The 18,622-nt window shown below is 41.7% G+C and overlaps 1 protein-coding gene across 1 annotated transcript in view; it reads right to left on the reverse strand.

The window, feature by feature from the left end:
* SLC18B1 (solute carrier family 18 member B1) overlaps positions 1-11,893 on the reverse strand; it is a 30,508-nt gene extending 18,615 nt beyond the window's left edge. The window contains exons 1-4 of the mRNA XM_025383049.1: positions 11,686-11,893; positions 10,034-10,173; positions 2,384-2,479; positions 1,974-2,047 (exon numbers count right to left, since the gene is read on the reverse strand). Coding sequence (XP_025238834.1) covers positions 1,974-2,047; positions 2,384-2,479; positions 10,034-10,173; positions 11,686-11,728 — 353 coding nt within the window. The 5' untranslated portion in view covers positions 11,729-11,893. The remainder of the gene's footprint in view (positions 1-1,973; positions 2,048-2,383; positions 2,480-10,033; positions 10,174-11,685) is intronic.
* Between the last annotated feature and the right edge of the window lie 6,729 nt (positions 11,894-18,622).

The raw sequence follows: 18,622 nt of genomic DNA on the forward strand, positions 1-18,622 counted from the left end.
CTGTCGCCCAGGCTGGAGTGCAGTGGCCGGATCTCAGCTCACTGCAAGCTCCGCCTCCCGGGTTCCCGCCATTCTCCTGCCTCAGCCTCCCGAGTAGCTGGGACTACAGGCGCCCGCCACCTCGCCCGGCTAGTTTTTTGTATTTTTTAGTAGAGACGGGGTTTCACCGTGTTAGCCAGGATGGTCTCGATCTCCTGACCTCGTGATCCGCCCGTCTCGGCCTCCCAAAGTGCTGGGATTACAGTAGAATATAATTTTTTAAAAAAGAGTTGCTTTGCTGTATTTTCAGTAGGAGAAAATTACCCTTTTTCTTTTTTTGGTAACAATTTGAGTCATAACAACAGCTTAGTTGCCCTTTCTGCGATATAACTGGTCCCCCAGATGATAGTACCAAATAAACCTTTCTAGAATATGTAGAATCGGTGTGGTGACTTATGCCTGTAATTCCAGCACTTTGGGTGGTCGAGGCAGGCATATGCCCCGAGGTCAGGAGCTGGAGACCAGCCTGGACAACATGGCGAAATCCCATCTCTACTAAAGAATACAAAAATTAACTGGGCATGGTGGCAAGCACCTGTAATCCCAGCTTCTTGGAAGGTTGAGGCAGGAGAGTCGTTTGAACCTGGGAGGCGGAGGTTGCAGTGAGCCAAGATCGCACTACTGCACTCCAGCCTGGGAAACAGGGCAAGACACCGTCTCAAAAAAAAAAAAAGAAAAAGAAAAAGAAGAATAACATGTAGAATCACTCTGACAAGACCCATATAGAAGAAAGAACTCAGTTTCAGATCTCTCCCATGGTAGGACTCAAACCAAAAAAAAAAAAAAGGAATAAAGAAAGAAAAAAAAAGACCCTTCCAAATATTTTTTAACCCCATTTCATTTAACAGTTTTCTTGGCCGGGCGCGGTGGCTCAAGCCTGTAATCCCAGCACTTTGGGAGGCCGAGACGGGCGGATCACGAGTTCAGGAGATCGAGACCATCCTGGCTAACACGGTGAAATCCCGTCTCTACTAAAATACAAAAAAAATTAGCCGGGCGAGGTGGCGGGCGCCTGTACTCCCAGCTACTCGGGAGGCTGAGGCAGGAGAATGGCGTGAACCCGGGAGGCGGGGCTTGCAGTGAGCTGAGATCCGGCCACTGCACTCCAGCCTGGGCAACAGAGCCAGACTCCGTCTCAAAAAAAAAAAAAAACAAAACAGTTTTCTTGAGTTTACTTCATTATAATCTTACTATACTGTTATTCCTCTGTGTTTCCATGTACTTATATAAGCTCTTCCATATTATTTGACATTATGCTGCTGGTTTAAGAACTCTAAGCTTAAGAACTTTCACATCTGTTTTGTCACTGGCATTCATTTTTCCTTTTTCGGGAAGTAGCAATGGGGGAAACCATTCTATTCCATGCTCTGAACTGAGCATGTGACCTGGCCTGGTCAAGCAGAACATTCTTTCCCCCTGGCTACAGCCATCAGCAAAGGTCAGGTCAGTGGGGCTTCATTCTGTGACTCTAATAGGAACTACTAGGCAACTGGCACTTTCTACTGAAACTGCTAGGGGTCACCTTGCCACCTAAAGGGGAGAGCTTGTTCAAATCACAAGAGGAAAAATGTCTCATGACATCGTTTCAAATCTGTATTCTGATATTTTTTGAGTTGACACTTTATTAAAGAAATTCATTTTTTTACTAAAGCTAGCACATTTCCGTAACTCGGAAAAGTGAGTTAAGTTTCTGTCACTCACAATCACAGGAGTCCTAATGAATAGGTTCAGTAGCAACCATCAAGGAGATCCCCCAGAGGCCTGTTTCCTTAAAATCAATGCCATTTATCCCTGTTCTCTACTTACTCAACTTCTGCCGTTAGTCACATGCTATGCATTTGACAGACAATAATGGAACCATTGACTTAAAGAACCTTTAACAATAGATTACGAAATCTGTTCAAGCTCCCAAATATAATCAGAAAATGACTTACCCAAAGAGAATTGTAACTCCTCCTGAGACAAACATTCCTGCTACAAACATAAATTTTGCTCCAATATGTACAAGCTATAATAAATGTCAAAGAAGAGTGGTAAATTTATGACTTCTGAAAGTCTATACTGATAGAAACAAATCCACTGTATTGGAAAATATAGGATGGGGGAAGACATGTACAGTTAATATATTATAATTCTTTAATATAGTGACAGTACTCATTGCTTAAAAACATGGAAAGAGTTAAAAATCAATCAAATCTGAGGAGGGAACTGTCAACAGTGGCACAATTTATAAAATTATAACCATGGTTATTTCAGTATCGATGCAAATTCTAGACTAGTAAACTAAAATAATTCATCATATAATTTTTAAAAATTAAGATGTGCATATGAACTTGATACTTACATAGTTTCCAAATACCAAGCATGCCAGCAACTCGAACAAAGCAAAACATCCAAAGATCATACCGATAATCGTATTGCTGGTTCCCTTCTTTTCAGCCTTTAAGTAATAGAAATGGAAACAAAGTTTCAAAGAAAAATTAGCATCAATATGGAAAAATGGGAATAATAGATCAGAGCATCATCATCTTGTGAACTTTATCTGCATATCAGTTTCAAAAAGATTATTCTTTTAAAATAAATGGGGTGGGGAAGGAAGGGAAACTAGTAATACTTTAGATAGTAAACCATAGTCTCTTACATGAAAATAATTCACTCACCATGCCTATAAAGAATTGTTAGCTTTAGCTGGCAAAAGTCAGAATTAGAGTGTATAAACAAACACAAAAAATGCCTTGGTTAAGGAAATTTGGGCTCTATTGCATAGTCACAGGACCGAGGAAACAGCTGATTTAGACACACTTCCTTTTGGGTATCACATTTAATTATAGGAAACAAACAAAAAACCCTGGCCAGTGTTCAAACTCAAGAATAGGAAGTTCCATGAGTTGGCACATGGGTCAGACCAAGGCCCAATCAGTCTAGGTCTCTGTTTCTGACAGTAATACCAATTACCTGACAGTTTGGAGAAGACAGTTTTCCTTCCTGTCATCAACAACACAGGTGAGAGATGCTCCCCTGACATTCTACGTTCTCCTGAAACAGCCAAGGTAGTTTATCATCCATCAATTACAGTTACTAATGTTTATAGCCTATTCTATCAGGGAGCTCCTAAGATTTGCTACAGGTAATATTTATCCTAAATCTACTTCTTTTGAACTTCAAATGCTACCACTGTGATACACAACTACATTCACATATAAAAATAGAAAGTTTAAAAAACTTTGTCAAGTCCTGGAACTACGGCAGATCCTTAAATCAGATTCTAGCTATAGAAATTTAAGGAATCAAAATACAAGTTTAATTTCTTTAAGATAGGACTGGCCACTTAGCATACTACAAAGGGAAAGCCTGAACTGTCATATATTGACCATCTTGTATATATAAGGCATTGTACCAGCAGTGAATATTTATGGTCCGAAGAGTCCAGTTTAGATCCATCCTTTAGGCAGAGCTTTGGATTTTCGCAAATAACTTCATAATTAATACAGAAATGCACACGTGCACACACACTTTTGCACTCTTCAACATCCATTCTCTACAACCATGATTGCCTTTCTTTACCTTTTCTCTCTAAGTACAATTTACGATAAAAATTTTCTCCATCCCTTCCCATGTAAAGATACTATCATCATTCAATCTTTGTCTTTTTCAAGGATGTTTTTTTCCATGTCAGACTGTGCCTCTTTAAATAAACCATACATTTCTCATAGCATCATACCACAGGAAGCCAGAGAAGTGAACTCTGTTGTTCTAAGCTAAATTTTAGGAAGGGCCTCCCTCTTACTCTAGGAAAAGTCCTCAGAAATGTCCCTAAGCACTTGGTGGTGCGTGAAGGCAGAGAGGATGGGCCCACAGCTCCACAGTAATGGCTTGGGAAAGATTTAAGCCCCTAATTCTTGGGCTTCATAACTAGCCATTCCCTTTCCATGTACTAATAACCACAGTAAATAACGGTGTGGATACGAGAGAGTTCATTAAAATACCTTTAATGGCACTGTAACAAATGGTTATGCTGTACATCGACTGGAACATGAGGTCTACATTTCTACTACACATGGGTCAGGTTCCTCAAAAAGAAAATGTTGTGAAAGGAGTCAATTAAGGCATAAGAAAAATATTCATGCTGGGCACAGTGGCTCACACCTGTAATCCCAGCACTTTGGGAGGCCGAGGTGGGAGGATCACTTGAGGTCAGGAGTTCGAGACCCGCCTGGCCAGCATGGTGAAACCCCGTCTCTACTAAAAATACAAAAATTAGCCAGGTGTGGTGGCACATGTCTGTAATCCCAGCTACTCAGGAGACTGAGGAAGGAGAATTGCTTGAAGCCAGGAGTCAGAGGTTGCAGTGAGCCGAGATTGTGCCACTGCACTCCAGCCTGGGTGACAGAGCAAGACTCTGTCTCAAAAAAAAAAAAAGAAAAGAAAAGAAAAGAAAGAAAAAGAAAGAAAGAAAGGAAAGAAAGAAAGGAAGAAAGAAAGAAAGAAAAGAAAGACAAACATTCATTAGTCAAGTTACATTATCAATGCATAATAGTTCCAATAAGTACTTAATTTAGAATCTAGCACGAAATATATAAATACATATAGCAATTAATTCTTACTAGACCCTCATTATGAGCCAGGATCTCTATTAAGTGCCATTTTACATGGTATCTAACAACAATTAAATAAGGGATGTATTTTTAGCTGGCCTCATTTATAGATGAGGAGAGGGACTTGCAAAGGTTACAAGGTCGTAAGCCATTACAGTTTCCATCGTGTGCATGTTCCCATATTCACTGTGGAAATGGAATGCTGACACAGGATGTGCTAGAACCACATGCTACGGCAGCCGCCAAATGCCATTTTTGGAACACGGATCCTGCTTCACATTAGGAAAGCAGAAACAGCTGTTAAAAGCAATTTCTAGGCCGGGCACAGGGGCTCATGCCTGTAATTCCAGCACTTTAGGAGGCCAAGGCAGGCCGATCACCTGAGGTCAGGAGTTCAAGACCAGCCTGGCCAATATGATGAAACCCCATCTCTACTAAAAAATACAAAACAATTAGCTGGGTGTGGTGACATGCACCTGTAATCCCAGCTACTTGGGAGACTGAGGTGGGAGAATCACTTGAACCCAGGAGGCGGAGGTTGCAGTGAGCCGAGATCATGCCACTGCACTCCAGCCTGGGCATGACGGAGCGAGGCTGTCTCAATAAATAAATAATTAATAAATAAGCAATTTCTGGTTCTCTGACCGAGGATGAGGGTGGCAAGAAAAATGATGAACAGAAGTAAGAATCCCACACCAGAATTTAAGAAAGGCACTGTTTTTCCTTTGCCCAGTTAGTTTAGCTAATAAGAAAGATGGCAGAACATGCAGGAGGAAGGGTGAGGCTTCACCAATGCATTTGTTGACCGTAAGATTTTAATCAGAAATGAAAAGTCAAAGCCTGCTCTTCATATTTACAGCTTTTAAAATTAGAATGTTCTCTCTCCTGCCTCTGTCTCCTTTCTTTCTGCCTTCCCTCTGCGAGGCGAGACAAAGTAGCAAATATAAGAAGTCACATTTTGCTCACTTCTGCTTGCCAGCACAATGTCACAAAACCCCTGACTCTGTGACAACATGCAGCTCTTGGGAGGGATGAGTTGAAGACAGAGCAGGATAGAGCACATGGCCCCCCACATCTCTTGCCTGAGCTTTTACATTCCTTAAATGATAAATGCCCCAGCCTTGCCTTTTCCTACACATAAGATAACATCTAACAGGGTTGTGATTATGCTTTTATAAACTATTACCAAAGGTACATTCGTAATCTATAACCAGATATACTCTTACACCTAAACTTTGATGTGACCTTGTGCGTACTGAATCTCCACCACCTGTATATGAAGTGGGAACTGAAATACTCAGCCTGTAGTCCTCAGGAAGACTCCTGAATAAAATGAACTTTAATTCTTTAAAAGCTTGACTTTTTTCTTTAGTCAACATTTTCTATAAGCAAAACACTCAGTCAAAAGCTTAAAAAGCACACACCCATAGCCTGGTTTTCCTTTGTCCCTATTCACTTAGAGGAAACTAACGTTAGTTGCACTCACTGAGTTCCAGCTGAGCTAGGAAATGCCCTTCCCACTGGTTGATTCACTTACTCCAGTTCTTCTCCATCTCAATTCCACACGCTCTTATTATTTAAAAAAAAATTTTTTTTGAGACAGAGCCACACTCTGTCACCAGGCTGGAGTGCAGTGGCGCGATCTTGGCTCACTGCAACCTCGGCCTCTTGGGTTCAAGCGATTCTCCTGCCTCAGTCTCCTGAGTAGCTGGAACTACAGGCACGTGCCACCACGCCTGGCTAATTTTTGTATTTTTAGTACAGACAGGGTTTCATCATGTTGGCCAGGCTGGTCTCGAACTCCTGACCTCAGGTGATCCTCCCGTCGGCCTCCCAAAGTGCTGGGATTACAAGTGGGAGCCACTGTGCCTAGCATTATTATTATTATTTACAAATCCCAAGTCTGGCCAGACTGCTTTGTCTTGCTCAAACACCTCTGATGACTGCCCACTGACTAAGTCCTTGACAAGTGCCCTTCTTTCTATCTCCGGTCTGCCTCCTCAGATCCACTGTCTCCTATTAGACCTCACTTCACCCCAGGCTCAAGCCACATCAAGAAGCTGTCTGCTGTTCCCCAGAAACATGCCATTCACTCTGCAATTCCTGTGACTATACCTAGAACACCTCCATCTCTGTTCACTATAAGAATTAACATTTCTTAGGACCCACCTTAGACCAGGTGCAGTGGCTCACACCTGTAATCCCAGCATTTTGAGAGGCCGCGGTGGGCAGATCACTTGAGCTCAGGAGTTCAAGGTCAGCCTGGGCAACATGGTGAAACCCCAACTCTACTAAAAATAGAAAAAAAATAGCTAGGCGTGGTGGCACTGCCTATGCCCCAGCTCCTCAGGGGGCTGAGGCAAAAGGATCTCTTGAGCCTGGAAGGTTGAGGCAGCAATGAACCCTGATCATGCCACTGCACTTCCAGCCTCAGTGACAGAGTGAAACCCTGCCTCAAAAAAAAAAAAAAAAAAAAAGGCCCATCTTAAATTTATCCTGAGAGTTCCTTTCAGTACCGCCCTTTCTTCTCCTATCCCCACTCCATGTATGACACAATTAACCATTCTTCTTTCGAGGGTCTTTTTTTTTTTTTTTTTTTTTTTTTTTTTTGAGATGGAGTCTTGCTCTGTCGCCCAGGCTGGGGTGCAGTGGCCGGATCTCAGCTCACTGCAAGCTCCACCTCCCGGGTTTACGCCTTTCTCCTGCCTCAGCCTCCCGAGTAGCTGGGACTACAGGCGCCCGCCACCTCGCCTGGCTAGTTTTTTTTTGTATTTTTTAGTAGAGATGGGGTTTCACCGTGTTAGCCAGGATGGTCTCGATCTCCTGACCTCGTGATCCACCCGTCTCGGCCTCCCAAAGTGCTGGGATTACAGGCTTGAGCCACCGCGCCCGGCCTCGAGGGTCTTATAACATTAGTATGGATAGAGGGAAGCCAGAAGAAAATGATAATGTAAAAACAGAAAAAAAAAAAAAAACAGTCTTATAACATTCTGGAAATCCTTTTCTTAAGGGATATCATTGGAACCTTTTCTTTCCCCCATATTTTTTCACTCCCAATGGGTGGACAAGAGAGAACCATTTCCCTGTTTTTTTATTTTACCCTAACACATCCCATGCTTTGCCTGCTCTAGAGAAGGAACTCATTAAACCTCTACTTAATAGAATTGAATTGGGCAAGTCACAGCTTCTGAGACTGTTTCTTCATTTGCAACATGCTGAGATTCTCAACATTCTGTATGCAGTTGTTGCAGGGATCAAATGGATAAATGAGGGGTAATGTGTACTAAAAGCCAGAGAGCACTGTATGGGTACATGGCAATATTGTTCCTTTAGCAGAGAAGCCACTTTATCTTCTTTTGTATCACACAGAACGAAGGACTACATGTTTGAAAGGCAGCTGGAGGACTATGAAGCCGCCACTGCACTGTGAACCAAGGATCTGGCAAAAAGAACAAAATAAAACACATGGATATGTTGTCTACACTCCAAGCCAGTCATATTCATTTCATACTATATCCTATTGACATCTAGAATCCAGTTGGACTTTCTAGGGATTATAATCTTTGAATCTGTGTCAATAAATCCTAATGCCATATAAAAGGCTATGCCTAGAAGGAACAAGCCCTATTAATCAGAATTCCTCCCTTGCATAAAAATTGCTGCTAGAGTCCGTAAGAAATTCAAGTTAAAAGAGGGAATATGGAGTGGGGCAGGGGCTGGGCATGGTGGCTCACACCTGTTACCCCAGCACTTTGGGAGGCCAAGGTGAGCAGATCACCTGAGGTCAGGAGATCGAGGCCAGCCTGCCCAACATGGCGAAACCCCACCTCTACTAAAACTACAAAAATTACCCAGACGTGGTGGTAGGCGCCGGTAATTCCAACCACTCGGGAGGCTGAGGCAGAAGAATCACTTGAACCAGGGAGGCAGAGGTTTCAGTGCGCTGAGATCGCAACATTGCACTCCAGCCTGGGCAACAAGAGCGAAACTGTCTCAAAAGAAAAAAAAAAAAAAGGAAGCGGGGACAGGAATCAAAACGTCCTAATTCTAAAATGTGGATAAAACCTCAAGAAAATAGTTACTGTCTTAACACAGACCTATTGCAGTGATATTTGAATCTCAGTTATTCAGTGCACTCCTTTCTTTTCAGTTGCAGAAACCAAATAAAGATTAATCGGACTACAGGGTAAGCAAAGTAATTCTCAGAAGATCAACTACTTTTAGGTGAATTACCTCCCAAGAAGATGTTCTTTCTGACTGGATTTTTTTTCCCTGGTATCAAGCATTCTATAAGAAGTATTCTGTTGGCTGGAGTTCTATACACCATCTGTCCTATATGTAGATTTTTACATTTTATATACTATAAAATAAAATAATTCAAACGGCCTAAAAAAAAAAAGAAAGAAAAACAGAGCTCCTAAGTGAAGGGGTGGCCTGCCCCTCCACACCTGAGGGCGTTTCTCATTAGGTGGAACGAGAGACTTGAGAAGAGAAATGAGACACAAAGTATAGAGAAAGAAGAAGTGGGCCCAGGGGACCGGCGCTCAGCATACAGAGGACCCGCGCCGGCACCGGTCTCTGAGTTCCCTCAGTATTTATAGATAATTATCTTTACCATCTTAGAAAAAGGGAAGTGGCAGGATAATAGGATCATCATAGGGAGAAGGTCAGCAGTAAGACATATGAATAAAGATCTCTGTGACATGAATAAGTTTAAGGAAAAGTGATGTGCCTTGATATGCATATGCAAACATCTCCATAAACCTTTTTAGTGCATAAAGAGCAGCATTGCCGCTAGCACGTCCCACCTTCAGCCCTAAGGCGGTTTTCTCCTTTCTCAGTAAACAGAACAATCGGGTTTTACACCGATGTTCCATTGCCCAGGGACAGGCAGGAGACAGATGCTTTTCTCTATCTCAACTGCCAGGAGACCCTCTTTCCCCTTATACTAGTCCTCCTCAGCACAGACCCTTCACGGGTGTCAGGCTGGGGGACAATCAGGTCTTTTCCTTCCCACGAGGCCATATTTCAGACTATCACATGGGGAGAAACCTTGGACAATACCTAGCTTTCCTAGGCAGAGGTCCCTGCGACTTTTGGCAGTGTACGTGTCCCTGGGTAGTTGAGATTAAGAGAATGGTGATGACTTTTCACAAGCATACTGCCTTCAGGCACTTGTTTAACAAAGCACACCCTGCACAGCCCAAAATCCGGTAAACCTTAAGTCACCACAGCACATGTCTCTTGCAAGGACAAGGTTGCGGGTAGGGTCACAGATTAACAGCATCTCAAATACAGAACAAAATGGAGTCTCTTATGTCTACTTCTTTCTATATAGATACAGTAACAGTCTGATCTCTCTTTCTTTTCCCCACACTAAGGATTTAAAAATGTCTTACCTCCTTGGGAAAAAAGGGTCCAAGTATAGAATAGCACATCATGGAACCTAAGTTCATCGAAGCTGCCGATATCAGTACAAAAACCTGTTCTCTCGAAAGCCACCTGGGAGTCTCTCCTGCACTTCCTGCAGCATCATCACCTTGAATGCAAACATGCAGCAATTAGGTATATAATTGAGACTACTGATCAAAGTACACAAATGTGATTTCTGTGCACATGTGTTGCACTCTGAAGATAGCATTTGCTGAGCTTAGGGCTATTTTGAATATAGCACATTTGATCAAACGGAACACGATCCTGTACATTACTGCAGTTTTGAAAACATACTGCTTTCATTTACATACTATTCTTTACTAGAATTTAAATGCAGAAATCATCAAGCTATCTGATCTGTTTCGCCTTCACTTTAAAGTCTGTTTCTCTGGTCTTTAATAACCCTTCAAGAAAGATGAGGTGGCAGGGTGATCTCCAAAGGGTGATGCTCTCTGAAGCATAATGTCCTTATTTTCTCAAGTTACTTGAATCATATGCTACATGAACTCAATGTTTCAAGCATGTAATGTTAACTTATTAAGATTTCTGGCCGGGCGCAGTGGCTGACGCCTGTAATCCCAGCACTTTGGGAGGCCGAGGCAGGCGGATCATGAGGTCAGGAGATAGAGACCATCCTGGCTAACACGGTGAAACCGCGTCTGTACTAAAAATACAAAAAAATTAGCTGGGCACGTGGTGGCGGGCGCCTGTACTCCCAGCTACTCGGGAAGCTGAGACAGGAGTATGGCGGGAACCGGGAGGCCGAGCTTGCAGTGGGCGGAGATCGCGCTACGGCACTCCAGCCTGGGCGACAGAGGGAGACTCTGTATCAACAAACAAACAAACAAAAAACCCACAAAGATTTCTAAGGCAATATTGAAGTCAAATGAAGTGTAAGTAGGAGAAAACAAGCGAAATCATTCAGCTGGTGAAGTAATATTTACAATGGTATGCTTCTGGATAGACAAGTCCCAAAATTCACAAATCAATACTTTTCTTACCCTAATTACTAGTCTTTTGCATCAGCTAATTTAACACTTATTTCCAGGGCTAAATTGTCATTTAAAAACACTAAATCAATTACTCAGAGTTCCAAATATCCAAGCAAATCCATCAGCCATTTATAAATTAAACTGTTTTTAGGAAAAACTTAAGAAAAATATATTTGCTTTGCTCTATTTGTCAGAAGTTGCCATTGCAGTCCAGAAGGGGGAAAAAAAAATCTGTGCAATATGAGGAAGTCTAATGAATCTTTGTAAACTGTAGTAGATGAGAAAGAGAAATGAAAGTTAAAAACAAAGGCAACAACACTGGGTACTTGAAAGGTAACGTTTTACATTTGCCTAATGGCATACTTATTTGAATGCATTAAACACATAGTACTCAAAAGCAGAGGCATAGGTTAGAAAGTCATTAGATACCGTGACACACATCCAGTCCTGGAACTTTGCCCCGCCCAGAGAGAAAAGAAACGCTGGCCCGAACCCCACGATCAGGCCCCAGCCTTTTCCAATCTCTCGGAAACGAATCAAGCTAAAAGCAATTCAGTCGTTGCTAAAGAGACAGGCCCGAAGCCGCCGCTGGGCTCTGGGCTCCCGGCCACGCAATTCATGGTCACCTCCTGGTGCGCGTGGGCCCTCCAGGTCACCCGGCGCGTCCATCGCCGGTGCGTGGACTCCTGCGCCCCACCTCCCGGGTTCAAGCCACGTCCTTGGACTCGACCTCCAAGGAGCCACTGGCACTCCGGCGGGCGACTGCTGCTCAGCTGGAACCTGGCATTCCCGACTCCCCGTGGGCAGCGATCCGCCCAGCCCGGAGCTCCGCAAAGCCTTCCAGGACTCTGCGTCCCAGGGAGGCGGCCGGGGGCGGGGCAGGGGTGGAGCAAGGCTCCTTTTTTTTTTTTTTTGCCCCCCCCATTATCTTAATCCACCACCTCAGCTGCTATATCATGGTGTCCTTTTTCATTCTGTGAGAGAGAGAGAGTGAAAAAAGATGAGTCTATATTCCATACAGTTGTACCCCCCTCTATCTTAAAATAAGTTCAATTTATTCCTACGAAACGAAAGAAAGAAGCTTACGTAGAAACAGAGAAGGTAGGGAGTACGTCAACTGAAAGACACAAAAGTGAATTAGAAAATTAGGTTTATACAGGACCTTTGAAAGAGTGAATTATTTTTCACAGTGGGTAAATGCGGTAGTGTTCGTAATTATTGAAGCCAGACACTATTGAACTGGAAATGAATTAACCAATATGAAGCACCTGTAGTCGAAAAATATTTGCAAGAATACTAACGAAGCATGGTGAAGTGGCTGGGAGTGCGACCTCTGGAGGCAGGTGCCGGGGTTTCAAGTCAGAGCACTTACTGGCTGTGTGTAACTTTGGATGACAAGGTCAGTTTCTCTATCTGTACAACTGAGATTATAATGTTTATCTTGTAGGGTGGCTGTGAGCATTGGCGATAAAGTGAGTTAGTAGCTAGCACATGAACATGATGGCTACTACCTTACTCTCACACTCACAGTTTTCTTGCACAAAAAATAGGTTTCACTTATTTTCACCTTTTTTACCATTTGGGAAGTGTTAAATCTTGAGGACTAGGACTAGCTGGGCGCAGTGGCTCATGCCTGTAATCCCAGCACTTTGGGAGGCCAAGGTGGGCAGATCACCTGAGGTCAGGAGTTCTAGACCAGCCTGGTCAACATGGTGAAACTCCGTCTGTACTAAAACTGCAAAAAAAAAAAAAAAACAATAGCTGGGCGTGGTGGCAGGCACCTGTAATCCCAGCTACTCAGGAGGATGAGGCAGGAGAATCGTTTGAGGCAGAGGTTACAGTGAGGCAAGATCCCAAAGAATTGTGTGAGGGTGGCTTTATCGACTGAGAATCTGCCTCAGATCCACTGTACAAGGTTGATTCCAATACATGGGATGGTGGATAGTAAATTTGTAATTACTGGGCCACTTCACTCCAGCCTGGGTGAAAAAGTGAAACTCCTTCTTAAATAAATAAATAAATAAAAGTTTAAGGACTGGGAAATTCTTGATTTGAAGCCAAACCAAAACAAAAGACTGAATTAGCACTTTGTGCCAGGCATTATCAATTTAAAGATGAATGAACCCACCAGACTCTGCCCTCAAGTAGCACACCTTCTAGCAGATGAAATTCACACTAATAATCTATTATAATGCAATCGGTTGTATATAAACATATTGCAAGAACCATTTACTTTGGCAAATGGGTCCTGGATGACTTCCTGAGGAAGTGATGTTACTTTGGTTCTTGAAGGTTATGTAAAAATTCCCCAGTGGGCGAGTTGTGAAGGAGAACCTGGAGAACCACTCTGAACAGAAAGTTCCACTCTAGGCTGGGCGCGATGACTCATACCTGTAATCCCAGCACTTTGGGAGGCCCAGGTGGGCGGATCACGAGGTCAGGAGATCGAGACCATCCTGGCCAACATGGTGAAACCCCATCTCTACTAAAATACAAAAAATTAGCCAGCGTGGTGGTCCACGCCTGTAGTCCCAGGTACTCAGGAGGCTGAGGCAGTGGAATCGCTTGAACCCAGGAGGTGGAGGTTGCAGTGAGCCGAGATCACACCACTGCACTCCAGCCTGGCAACAGAGCAAGACCCTGTCTAAAAGAAAAGAAAAGAAAAAAGAAAAGAAAAGAGAAAAGAAAAGTTTCACTCTAGCAAAGGTTCCCTAAAGTAGCCTTGTGAAATCTTTATGATCTAACCCCTGACAGCTTCTCCAATCTCATTTAACTCTATGCTTTCTCTTCAATCTAACATCTGTAGAGGGAAATTTTATTGAACGATTTATTTGATGATTACATTTCCTCTTTTATTTTCTTTCTGGACTGTGCTTTATGTGGATGTTGGGTCACCCAAACTGGTCCTCTTACTTATTTCTCTTTTTCTTCTCTCTCTCTCTTTTTTTTTTTTTTTTTTTTTTTTTTTTTAGACAGGGTCTCACTCTGTTGCCCAAGCTACCACTACCATGACACTATCATGGCTCACTGCAGCCTCAACCTCCTGGGCTCAACTGATCCTCCCACTTCAGCCTCCTGAGTAGGTGGGACTATAGGCATGTGCCGCCCCGCCTGTCTAGTTATTATTTTTTCTTTTTTTCCCCCTCCATCTTATAGGAAGTATCCCTAATTGTACCTTGCCATCTGAATTTTTGCCAACCGAATCTTGCCAACTGTATCTTGCCAACTGAATGTTTCATTTCTGTTGCCATCTATTTCCTTGTATCTCCATTCTCATTCCTCTCCCCATTTGCAATCACTCTTGCACGTTTAATACAAATCTTGTTCTTTATGTTCTCAAAAAGAATCTGTGTTCTTATGTGTCCATCTATTTTTAATTTACATCAAGGCTATTCATATCCCTATCCTCCTCTCTTCCTCTAATCTCTACCTGTCATTCTCCCTTCAGATCATCAATTTTATAATCAAATATTATTACTGTGTTCGTTTTCTGGGGCTGCTGTACAAATCATCACAAATTTGGTAGCTTAGAACAAGGTCCTGGAAGCCAGAAGTTCAACATGAGTTTCACTGAGCCAAAATCAGGTGTCAGCAGGATCATGTTCCCTCTAGAGGCTCTAGGGAAGAGTCTGTTTCTTGCCCCTTGAAGCTTCTAGTGACTATTGGCATTTTGTGCCGCATCACCCTAATCTCTGTCTCTGGGATCACTGTGGCTCTTCTCTTCCGTGTGTAATCTTCGTTTGCCAGTCGAAGGCTTGTAAGGATATTTTGAATGAATTTAGGGCCCACCTGGATAATCCAGGATGATCTCTTCATCTCAAGTTCTCCAATTTAATCACATCTGCACAGACCCTTTTTTTCATATCAGGTAACATTTACAGGCTCCAGGGATTAGGATGTGGATGTATCTTTGGAATCCATTATCAGCCTACCACAATTATCTATTCATAGACATATATACACATATAGAGTATTTTTTTTCTTTACAAACTAAAATGGAGTAATATAGTCTTTGTTTAAATGCTACCTCCTCAGAGAAATTCACTCTTTATTATTTATTTATTTAATAATAGAGATGAGGTTTCACCATGTTGCCCAGGTTGGTGTCAAACTCCTGGACTCAGGCAATCCATCTGCCCTGGTTCGCCAAAGTGCTGTGATTACTGATTACTGCCGTGAGCCACCACACCTGACCAAGACATTCATTCTTTTTTTTTTTTTCCTTTGAGATGGAGTTTCACTCTTGTTGCCCAGGCTGGAGCGCAATGGTGCCATCTTGGCTCACCGCAACCTCCGCCTCCTGGGTTCAAGCGGTTCTCCTGCCTCAGCTTCCCGAGTAGCTGGGACTACAGGCATGTGCCACCATGTCTGGCTAATTTTGTATTTTTAACAGAGATGGGGTTTCTCCATGTTGGTCAGCCTGGTCTTGAACTCTCGACCTCGGGTAATCCACCTGCTTCAGCCTCCCAAAGTGCTGGGATTACAGGCGTGAGCCACGGTGCCCAGCTAAGAAATTCATTCTTATCCCCTTATCCAAATACAGCCCCAGTCATCCTTTGTCCTTTCACCTTTCTATTTTTCTTCCTAGCACTTCTATCAGTCAGGGTTCCCTGTTGCTAATTTAAAAAAGCAACGTTGGCTAATTTAAGCAGAAAATGAATTTATCATTGATTATTAGGTAACACATAGTATCATCAGGAGGATCACGCATACCACTTAGAGGCGAAGTGCCTAAAGTCACACCACCTAAGTAGTCCAGTATGCATAGCACTGCAACCCTGCTGGACGTACATCTCCAGCACATGCTGCCAATACCACTGGAGCCAGGTAGAAGACATTGTAGTTAGAATATCATCCCCACTCCTCAAGAATGCTGCCACTCTCACCAGAAGAGGTTTTAGGTGGTGCTGGCTTCTTCCACTCACTTGCTTCCATTGCATATCAAGACCCGACGTGTTTGAAGTCAGGCGGTAAAAAGTGTCCAACTACGTTCTTCTTTTCAAGAGTGGTTTGAATATTTTGGTACTTTGAATTTCCAGAGAAATGTCACAATTAGCTCTCATATTCTCCAAACAACCTGGTGGAATTCTTACTGGTATTTGTTTGACTCCATGTATCAATTTGGGGAGAACTGATATTGAATCACTATTAAGCTTTTAATCCATGAACACGGTATGTCTCTCCAATTATAAAGATATTTCTTTCATAACATTTTCACATTTTTCACGGTGTAGGTATTATATGCCTCATGTTAAATTTATTCCAAAATACCTTAGTTTTAGAAGCTAGTAAAAATCGTATTTTTACATTTAAATTTCCAACAATTTGCTGATTATATATAAAAGTAAATGAACTTTTGTATGAATATGGTATCCTGCAATCTTGCTAAATTCCCTCATTAGTTCTAGTCATTGTTGTATAGATTCTATTAGATTTTCTACATAAACAATTATGCCATCTGTGAATAGAGTTTTACTTCTTCCTTTTTGAAATGTACGCTTTTGTTTCTTTCACTTATTCTATTGCACTGACTAGGATGCCCAGTAAAATGGTGAATAAATGTGGTGGGAATGAGTGCCTCACTTTGTTCCCAATCTCACAGGAAAAACACTTGGTCTTCCACTATAAAGTACGAAGTTAGCTGTAGATTTTTCACATGTGCCTTTCAGAAAATTAAGGATGCTACCTTCTATTCCTAATGTGTTGAGAAATTTTAAAATGAATTTGTGGTAAATTTTATCCAATAGTACTTCTGCGTCTATTGTACATGGTTTTTCTTCTTTATTCTGTTAATATAATAAATTATACTGATCAATTGTCTAATGTTAACTGTCTAATGTTAACCTTGCATTCTTGAGATAAATCTTGCTTGGTCAAGATGTATTCTCTTTTTTATATATTGCTGGATAAATTTGCTAATATTTTGTTAAAGATTTTTTTGTATATGCTTATGAGTAATGTTGATCTGTAATTTCTTTTTATTTTCTTTTGTCAGGCTTTGGTAGTAAGTAATTCTGCACTCATAAAACAAGTCAAAAACTTCCCCTCCTCCAGTATTAACATGTATTAATTTGAGAAGATGGTCTACTTACATATAAGGTAAGTATTGATGGGATTGGGTTTATGTCTACCATTTTACTATTTGTCTTATATCTTCCCATCTGTTTTTTATTCATTTGTTTCTTTTTTTTTTAAACCTTATTTTGGCTTATTTGGGAAAAAAAATATTTTGAAATTCCATTGCAATTTATATGTTATCATTTTAGCTATATTTCAACTATTTTTAGTCGTTGCTTAGGGATTACAATACACACATTCTTAACTCTCCTGGTCCACTTAGGGCTAATATTGTAGCACTTCATGTAAAATGTAAGAACCTTGCAGGTTGTTAGACTCACAGAGACGGCCTTACCCAGCAGCCACCTCTTCTCCCTTCATCCTTCATTCTTAGTTGTCATACGGATTATATCTATGAAGACACAAAGTTCATCATGCAATATTATAATTTTTACTTTAGCCATATGTACTGTTTAATCAAAAAGAAAAATATTCTGAAATTTACTCACATATTGACCATTTTCAGTGATCTTCATTCCTTCTGGAACATCTAAATTTTCCATCTGGTATCATTTTTCTTCAACATGAGTAACTTTCTGTAACATTTCTTCAAGTATGAATCTTCTGGTGATTAGTTCTGTTAGTTTTTGTTTAGCTCTGAATGTCATCATTTTGTCTTCGTTCTGGAAGGGCCTTTCATTGAATATAGAAATATGGGTAAAAAGTTGTCTTTCAGTCCTTTTGAGATGTGATTCTGTTATCATTTGGCTCCTATCTTTTGAGAGAAATTAGTGGAATTTTGTATTATTGGTTTCCTGTATGTAATATGTCTTTTTTCCCCCCTAAATGCTACTGTAATTTTATCTTTGAGTTTTAATATCTCACTTATGATATGCCTAGGTGTGTATACGTGTGTGTATTTATTCTTCTTGGGGTTCACTGAACTTCTTGAACCTGAATTTATGTGTTTCACCAAATTTGGGAAGGTTTTGAATATTGTTTTCTTTCTCTCTCTCTCTCTCTTTTTTTTTTCTTTGAGATGGAGTTTCACTCTTGTTGCCCAGGCTGGAGTGCAGTGGCGTGACCTCAGTTCACTGCAACCTCCGCCTTCCAGGTTTTAAGCACTTCTCCTGTCTCAGCCTCCTGAGTAGCTGAGATTACAAGAATGCTCCACCATGCCCAACTAATATTGTATTTTTAGTAGAGACGGAGTTTAACCAACTTAGTCAGGAGTTCAACTTGGTTAACCAAGTTTAATCAAGTTGAACTCCTGACCTTATGATCCACCTGCCTCAGCTTCCCAAAGTGCTGGGATTACAGGCATAAGCCACCGTGCTACCCTATGTATGTGTAGTTCAGGGTTCAGCCAGAGATTGAGGCAGAGTATACATGGAAAATTTTGGTTTTCCCCTCTCTGGCTCTCTCCTTTCTAGGATTTCCCGACTTTCTTCAATTTCCAGTGCCATGGTTATTCTAAACTCTTGTGATGGTTAATACTGGGTGTCA

This window comes from Theropithecus gelada, chromosome 4 (assembly GCF_003255815.1).
Source record: "Theropithecus gelada isolate Dixy chromosome 4, Tgel_1.0, whole genome shotgun sequence".
Classification (NCBI taxonomy): Eukaryota; Metazoa; Chordata; class Mammalia; order Primates; family Cercopithecidae; genus Theropithecus; species Theropithecus gelada.